This window comes from Callorhinchus milii, unplaced genomic scaffold, assembly GCF_018977255.1.
Source record: "Callorhinchus milii isolate IMCB2004 unplaced genomic scaffold, IMCB_Cmil_1.0 Scaffold1219, whole genome shotgun sequence".
Classification (NCBI taxonomy): domain Eukaryota; kingdom Metazoa; phylum Chordata; class Chondrichthyes; order Chimaeriformes; family Callorhinchidae; genus Callorhinchus; species Callorhinchus milii.
In genome coordinates, this window is record NW_024705960.1 from 11 (window position 1) to 9,217 (window position 9,207).

The 9,207-nt window shown below is 57.6% G+C and overlaps 1 protein-coding gene across 1 annotated transcript; it reads right to left on the reverse strand.

Annotated features, from left to right (window-relative positions):
- Nucleotides 1-346: 346 nt before the first annotated feature.
- Nucleotides 347-6,079, reverse strand: LOC103172828 (cyclic GMP-AMP synthase-like; the record flags this gene model as incomplete). Its single annotated transcript, XM_007885535.2, has 2 exons — nucleotides 5,002-6,079; nucleotides 347-566 (listed from the first exon to the last, which is right to left on the reverse strand). Coding segments are annotated over exons 1-2 (1,273 nt in total), but the record flags the coding sequence as incomplete, so codon positions are not given.
- Between the last annotated feature and the right edge of the window lie 3,128 nt (nucleotides 6,080-9,207).

Below are 9,207 nucleotides of genomic sequence, written 5' to 3' on the forward strand. Positions count from 1 at the left end.
GGGGGTCGGGGCGGGGGGTGGGGGTGGGGGTCGGGGCGGTGGGGGCGGGGGTGGGGCCGGGGCGGGGCGGACCTGTGATGGCCCTGCTGGCCTGCAGGATGAGGGTGCGGAGGTGTTGGAGCATCGCAGGGGTGGGTGGGGGTGGGGGTCGGGGCGGGGGGTGGGGGCGGGGGGTGGGGCCGGGGCGGGGCGGGGCTGACCTGTGATGGCCCTGCTGGCCTGCAGGATGAGGGTGCGGAGGTGCTGGAGCATCGCAGGGGTGGGTGGGGGTGGGGGGCGGGGGGGTGGGGGTGGGGGTCGGGGCCGGGGGGTGGGGGCGGGGGGTGGGGGCCGGGGCGGGGCTGACCTGTGATGGCCCTGCTGGCCTGCAGGATGAGGGTGCGGAGGTGCTGGAGCATCGCGGGGGCCGACAGGATGTCACCCACCACAAACTGTGTGAGGGGGTGACTGCCCACCACACGCTTCAGCTGCACCGTGTAATACGCCCCATCAGCGTCCACCGCCGTCAGCCGTGTCCTCTCCACCTTCAACCCCACCATCATGTCAAACTCATTAGGCCTGCTGATCTACAGGGACACACACGCGTGTTAAACACACACACATTAGGCCTGCTGATCTACAGGGACACACACGCGTGTTAAACACACACATTAGGCCTGCTGATCTACAGGGACACACACGCGTGTTAAACACACACACATTAGGCCTGCTGATCTACAGGGACACACACGCGTGTTACACACACGCACATTAGGCCTGCTGATCTACAGGGACACACACGCGTGTTACACACACACACATTAGGCCTGCTGATCTACAGGGACACACACGCGTGTTAAACACACACACATTAGGCCTGCTGATCTACAGGGACACACACGCGTGTTACACACACACACATTAGGCCTGCTGATCTACAGGGACACACACGCGTGTTAAACACACACACATTAGGCCTGCTGATCTACAGGGACACACACGCGTGTTACACACACACACATTAGGCCTGCTGATCTACAGGGACACACACGCGTGTTAAACACACACACATTAGGCCTGCTGATCTACAGGGACACACACGCGTGTTAAACACACACACATTAGGCCTGCTGATCTACAGGGACACACACGCGTGTTACACACACACACATTAGGCCTGCTGATCTACAGGGACACACACGCGTGTTAAACACACACATATTAGGCCTGCTGATCTACAGGGACACACACGCGTGTTACACACACACACATTAGGCCTGCTGATCTACAGGGACACACACGCGTGTTAAACACACACACATTAGGCCTGCTGATCTACAGGGACACACACGCGTGTTAAACACACACACACATTAGGCCTGCTGATCTACAGGGACACACACGCGTGTTAAACACACACACATTAGGCCTGCTGATCTACAGGGACACACACGCGTGTTAAACACACACACACATTAGGCCTGCTGATCTACAGGGACACACACGCGTGTTAAACACACACATTAGGCCTGCTGATCTACAGGGACACACACGCGTGTTAAACACACACACATTAGGCCTGCTGATCTACAGGGACACACACGCGTGTTACACACACGCACATTAGGCCTGCTGATCTACAGGGACACACACGCGTGTTACACACACACACATTAGGCCTGCTGATCTACAGGGACACACACGCGTGTTACACACACACACATTAGGCCTGCTGATCTGCAGGGACACACACGCGTGTTACACACACACACATTAGGCCTGCTGATCTACAGGGACACACACGCGTGTTAAACACACACACATTAGGCCTGCTGATCTACAGGGACACACACGCGTGTTACACACACACACATTAGGCCTGCTGATCTACAGGGACACACACGCGTGTTACACACACACACACATTAGGCCTGCTGATCTACAGGGACACACACGCGTGTTACACACACACACACATTAGGCCTGCTGATCTACAGGGACACACACGCGTGTTACACACACACACACATTAGGCCTGCTGATCTACAGGGACACACACGCGTGTTACACACACACACATTAGGCCTGCTGATCTACACACACACACCCAGACACACACACAAACACAGACACACACACAGACACATACACACACACACAGCACTCACACACACAGATACACACTCACACACACACAGACACACACCCAGACACACACACACAGACACACACACAGACACACACCCAGACACACACACACACACACACAGACACACACACAGACAGACACACACAGATACACACACACACACAGTACTCACACACACAGTGCTCACACACAGCACTCACACACACAGACACACACACACAGACACATACAGACACACACACATACAGACACACACACAGACACACACACACACAGCACACACACCAACTAACAGCATCAACTCACACAGCACACGCGCACACACACACAAAGCACACATTGCTCACACACAGCACAGCGTTCACACACATACACAGTTGCACATAACACTGCTCACACAGCGCACACACAGCGCACACACAGCGCAGCATTACATACAACAGCAGCACAGAGCACAGTAAGAAGGACAAGTTATATTTACACAGCGCAGAACCTTTCACCTCGAGAGGAGGTCCCAAGGTCTGGACAGTCGGGTCAGACTCCAGCTTCCCTCGCCCACCCAGGTGGGGGGCATTGCCAGCCTCCCTCGCCCACCCAGGTGGGGGGCATTGCCAGCCTCCCTCGCCCACCCAGGTGGGGGGCATTGCCAGCCTCCCTCGCCCACCCAGGTGGGGGGCATTGCCAGCCTCCCTCGCCCACCCAGGTGGGGGGCATTGCCAGCCTCCCTCGCCCACCCAGGTGGGGGGCATTGCCAGCCTCCCTCGCCCACCCAGGTGGGGGGCATTGCCAGCCTCCCTCGCCCACCCAGGTGGGGGGCATTGCCAGCCTCCCTCGCCCACCCAGGTGGGGGGCATTGCCAGCCTCCCTCGCCCACCCAGGTGGGGGCATTGCCAGCCTCCCTCGCCCACCCAGGTGGGGGGCATTGCCAGCCTCCCTCGCCCACCCAGGTGGGGGCATTGCCAGCCTCCCTCGCCCACCCAGGTGGGGGGCATTGCCAGCCTCCCTCGCCCACCCAGGTGGGGGGCATTGCCAGCCTCCCTCGCCCACCCAGGTGGGGGGCATTGCCAGCCTCCCTCGCCCACCCAGGTGGGGGGCATTGCCAGCCTCCCTCGCCCACCCAGGTGGGGGGCATTGCCAGCCTCCCTCGCCCACCCAGGTGGGGGGCATTGCCAGCCTCCCTCGCCCACCCAGGTGGGGGGCATTGCCAGCCTCCCTCGCCCACCCAGGTGGGGGGCATTGCCAGCCTCCCTCGCCCACCCAGGTGGGGGGCATTGCCAGCCTCCCTCGCCCACCCAGGTGGGGGGCATTGCCAGCTCCCTCGCCCACCCAGGTGGGGGGCATTGCCAGCCTCCCTCGCCCACCCAGGTGGGGGGCATTGCCAGCCTCTCCCTGTCCAGTCTCTCTCTCTCCCGCTCTTTGTGGATTCCTGTAGCTCAGTGGTTAGAGCACTCGCTTTGCAAGTGAGAGACCTGAGTTCAATTCCAGGCAGAGGGCGAAACCTTGGGCAAGTTTCCTTACTCCACACAGAGCCTAATAATAATCCTCCAAAACCAAAAACAATAATAAATTGGTCATTTTCAACCCACGACTGTTTGTGGGACATTGCTGTGCGCAATTGGCTGCCGCGTTCGCCCACAAATATACAGTCACTTCACTTTACAGTGTGTTCTGTGAAGCGCTTTGGGACGTCCTCCCGACGTGAAAAGCGCTATATCAAATGCCAGGATTATTATTATTATTATTTCTCACTCTCTCTCCCGCTCTCTCTCTCTTTCCCCCACTCTCTCTCTCCCGCTCACTCTCTCTCTTTCCCCCACTCTCTCTCCCTCCCGCTCACTCTCTCTCTCTCCCGCTCTCTCTTTCTCTCTCCCGCGCTCTCTCCCCCCCCACGTGTGCTCTCTCCTCTCTCTCCCGCTCTCTCTCTCTCCCCCCGCGCATGCTCTCCTCTCTCTCCCTCTCTCTCTCCTGCTCTCTCTCCCGCGCTCTCTCTCTCCACCCCACGTGTGCTCTCTCTCTCTCTCTCTCCCCCCGCGCATGCTCTCTCTCTCTCTCCCACTCTCTCTCTCTCTCCTGCTCTCTCTCCCGCGCTCTCTCTCCCCCCGCACGTGCTCTCTCTCTCTCCCGGTGTCCTGGCCGACAATCCCCCAGATACAATCACTCACTCACACTGTAACTGTTTGTGAGACGTTGCTGTGTGCAAGTTGTCTGCGGGTTTGCTCACAAACCTCACAGTCACTACACTTGATAGCAATTTCCAGTGACACTATCAAATGGCAGGATTATTATTAATATACAATGAATAATAATAATAATCCCTGATATTTTGATACAGCTCCTTATCACGTCTTCGAGATATCTCAAAACGCTTCACAGGATGTACTGTAAAGTGTAGTGACTGTAGGTGAAACACAGCAGCCAAATTTGTGGGCGAAATGCGGCAGCCAATTAGCACAGCAGTGTCCCACAAATAGTCGTGGGTTGAAGTGACCACAGTATTTTTTGAAAGGATTATTAACCCCGGAAAAGCAATCCACTGATCGACTAACAACCAAGTTCCTACTTCCTGCTGATGAACAGAGGTGTGTGGAGTAAGAAAACTTTCCCAACATTTCACCCTCGGAATCAAACCCAAGTCCCTCAGTTGCAAAATGCAAAACGCTGCAGACGCTGAGAATCTGAAACGAAACAGAAAGGACTTTCCCAGCGACTTCGCTTTGTGTTTCTCTCACTTGCGAGAGCTCCAACCACTGAGCTACAGGACTGCACAGAAGAGGGTGTGGGGTACATTGGGGGACGGGGGGAGGGGGGGTCGTGGGATGGGGAGGGGTAGGGGGTAGGAGGGGCTGGGGGAGGGGGCAATAGTGTGGACAAACCTTCACAGACTCGTAGTAGCTGCCGCTGGGAATCTTCCTGATGTTGTGGAAACACGAGTTGGGTTTTCCCCGAATGTGCTCCAGTAATTTGCTCACAACCTCATTCACGCAATTTGCTGCTTCTGATCGTTCCTCTTTGCGAATTTTCAGCCCATCAACCACTTCTCTCAGCCTCTGGCACAGGTTTGTGTCCCTGTCCTCTCCCTCACCAGACCTGTCCACCTTCCCAGCTTTGCCCTTAGCCACAACCTCGTTACCAGCCTTGCCCTTTGCCACAATATTCCTGTTGCCAGCCTTGCCCGTTGGTCCGATCTCCTCGTTGCCAGCCTTGCCCGTTGGTCCGATCTCCTTGATGCCAGCCTTGCCCGTTGGTCCGATCTCCTCGATGCCAGCCTTGCCCGTTGGTCCGATCTCCTCGTTGCCAGCCTTGCCCGTTGGTCCGATCTCCTTGATGCCAGCCTTGCCCGTTGGTCCGATCTCCTTGATGCCAGCCTTGCCCGTTGGTCCGATCTCCTTGATGCCAGCCTTGCCCGTTGGTCCGATCTCCTTGATGCCAGCCTTGCCCGTTGGTCCGATCTCCTTGATGCCAGCCTTGCCCGTTGGTCCGATCTCCTTGATGCCAGCCTTGCCCGTTGGTCCGATCTCCTTGATGCCAGCCTTGCCCGTTGGTCCGATCTCCTTGATGCCAGCCTTGCCCGTTGGTCCGATCTCCTTGATGCCAGCCTTGCCCGTTGGTCCGATCTCCTTGCTGCCAGCCTTGCCCGTTGGTCCGATCTCCTCGTTGCCAGCCTTGCCCATTGGTCCGATCACCTTGATGCCAGCTTTGCTTTTCACCACAACCTCCTCATTACCCGCTCCCCCACTGTTCCCATCCTCACTGGTGCCCTGTTGTCCTGCACTGTTCCTGGCGTTGTTCCTATTGCCCCTCTTGCGGATGTTGGCAGCCCCCTGGGTCCTGGCCATCTCCTGTGGGGGTGCCTGACTGGGGTTAACCCCCGAACTGCCTGGGGGTTTGCCCTTGCCCACCCCCTTGCCCTCTCCCCGCCTGCTCATGTGGGCACCGAGGGTGTCTGATACTGGGCTGCGTGTAGACTGTGACAGGAAGGGAGGGGAGTGAGCAGGAGATTTATACACAGGAAATGTGGCCGCCCACATGGTGACTGAGAAGGCAGAAATGAAACTTAATTTAACAGCTTCACAGAAAGAACCGGCGCAGCCCGTCAGCCCCCATCCCCAACCCAGCTCAGCCTGTCAGCTCCCAGGCCCAACCCAGCTCAGCCTGTCAGCCCCCAGGCCCAACCCAGCTCAGCCTGTCAGCTCCCAGGCCCAACCCAGCTCAGCCCGTCAGCCCCCATCCCCAACCCAGCTCAGCCTGTCAGCTCCCAGGCCCAACCCAGCTCAGCCTGTCAGCCCCCAGGCCCAACCCAGCTCAGCCTGTCAGCCCCCATCCCCAACCCAGCTCAGCCTGTCAGCTCCCAGGCCCAACCCAGCTCAGCCTGTCAGCCCCCAGGCCCAACCCAGCTCAGCCTGTCAGCTCCCAGGCCCAACCCAGCTCAGCCTGTCAGCCCCCAGGCCCAACCCAGCTCAGCCTGTCAGCCCCCAGGCCCAACCCAGCTCAGCCTGTCAGCTCCCAGGCCCAACCCAGCTCAGCCTGTCAGCTCCCAGGCCCAACCCAGCTCAGCCTGTCAGCCCCCATCCCCAACCCAGCTCAGCCTGTCAGGGCAGGCCCAACCCAGCTCAGCCCGTCAGCCCCCATCCCCAACCCAGCTCAGCCTGTCAGCTCAGCCCCAACCCAGCTCAGCCCGTCAGCTCAGCCCCAACCCAGCTCAGCCCGTCAGCCCCAGCCCAACCCAGCTCAGCCTGTCAGCCCCCATCCCCAACCCAGCTCAGCCTGTCAGCCCCCATCCCCAACCCAGCTCAGCCCGTCAGCCCCCATCCCCAACCCAGCTCAGCCCGTCAGCCCCCATCCCCAACCCAGCTCAGCCTGTCAGCTCAGCCCCAACCCAGCTCAGCCTGTCAGCTCAGCCCCAACCCAGCTCAGCCTGTCAGCTCAGCCCCAACCCAGCTCAGCCTGTCAGCTCCCATCCCCAACCCAGCTCAGCCCGTCAGCCCCCATCCCCAACCCAGCTCAGCCGTCAGCCCCATCCCCAACCCAGCTCAGCCTGTCAGCCCCCATCCCCAACCCAGCTCAGCCTGTCAGCCCCCATCCCCAACCCAGCTCAGCCTGTCAGCCCTATTCCCAACCCAGCTCAGCCTGTCAGCCCCCATCCCCAACCCAGCTCAGCCTGTCAGCCCCCATCCCCAACCCAGCTCAGCGCATCAGCCCCCAGGCCCAACCCAGCTCAGCCTGTCAGCCCCCATCCCCAACCCAGCTCAGCCTGTCAGCCCCCATCCCCAACCCAGCTCAGCGCATCAGCCCCCAGGCCCAACCCAGCTCAGCCTGTCAGCCCCCATCCCCAACCCAGCTCAGCCCGTCAGCCCCCATCCCCAACCCAGCTCAGCGCATCAGCCCCCAGGCCCAACCCAGCTCAGCCTGTCAGCTCAGCCCCAACCCCAGTGTCACCTGAGCCTCAGCACTCAGTGTCAATGTCAGTGTCAGTGTCAACCTGTCAGTGTCAGTGTTGGTGTCAGCGGTCAGTAGGTCGATTGGTGGATCGCTTTCCAGGGGAAATAATCCCTTCAAAAAACAATTGTTCACTCAATCCACGACTGTGTGTGAGACGCTGCTGTGTGCAATTGGCTGCCGCGTTTTTTCCACAAAATATACAGTCACTATATTTTACAGTATATCGTGTGAAGCGCTTTGAGACGTCTCAACGACTTGATAAGGCGCTGTATCAAATGCAAGAATTATTATTTTTTAATATCCTCACACCGTGCGAGTTAGTGTGTGTGCGTTGGTATGTTTGTGAGTGTGTGTATTGGTGTGTATATGTGTTGTATTTTGAGTGCGTGTGTGAATGTCTGCGTATTGGTGTGTGAGTATGTGTATTGGTGTATGTGTAGGTGTGTGAGGTTGTCTTGGTGTCTGTCTGTTAGTGTGTGTGTATGTGTGTGGGAATGTGTGTGTGTTGGTGTCAGCGCTTTGGGAAATCCTCCCGACGTGAAAGGTGCTCTATAAATGTAATCTTGTTGTTGTCTGTGTGTGTGAATGAGTGTGTGTGAACGTCTGTGAGTGTGTGTTGCTATCAGTGTGAGTATATTGATTAATGAGCTGAGGTTGTGACAGACAATTAGCTGATGTCAGTCACATCACATCCCCAACACTGTCACACATCACATAGTGACTGCACATTTGTGGGTGAAATGTGGCAGCCAATGGTGCACAGCATCTCACAAACAGCTGTGGATTGAGTGACCACTGATACCACTGTCCGGCAGCTTTCCCGCTGCTTGTCCAGCTCGGACCTCCCTCCCCATTAGTTAGGGCTTTGGCTGTGGGGTTACCAGGAGCTGAGGGGAGGATTCCCGGCCCCCAGTGACCCCTGGTCTGTCCTTCCAGGCCCTGTGGTGAGCCGGGCCGGGCTGTGCTGCCATCAGCAGTGAGTGCCCTGGAATCCCGCGGCCCCTCCCGGCTCAGGAACCGGCCGAGAGACCGGCACAGAGGGGGGGCCTTGATTCCCACGTTCCACTGTCAAACATGTCACCGTGGGGCCAGTTCAGCTCCTCCAAAAAAATGGTTCCCTGTCCAGTCAGGAGTCTGAGGGGAGCTTTACCCCGTCACTCGCCAACTGCACACACGTCAGTCTCCCTCCCTCCATGTACACACACATCAGCAAAATCTCAACACAGTCAGCAAAACGTCCACATAAAACTCCAACAATGGCTGAAAACACCCTCCCAAATGCCACTGATAAACACACAAACCAGATGCACTGGCCATACAGCGTTGAGGATCACAAACTCAGTGCTCGGGGTAAAGTGTCAGCTCAGCCCTGCACTGTCAGCCTGGACTGGGAGCTCACTCAATACAGCCTTGATATGGGGCTCAAACCCCCGACCCCCAATCTTCTGACTCCAGCCAAGAATACAACCAACTGAGTTTCTGTAAAATGCAGGATTTCTGTAATTAATGTGTTAAATAAGCTCTCAACTTCTCTTAGCAATGTTAATATATATATTTGAGACATGTGGTCATCTCCTATGAGGAGAGTTGGTTGTGACGAGCTTCAAAGAAGATTCTTGCTGAAGGAGGAGAAACAAAAG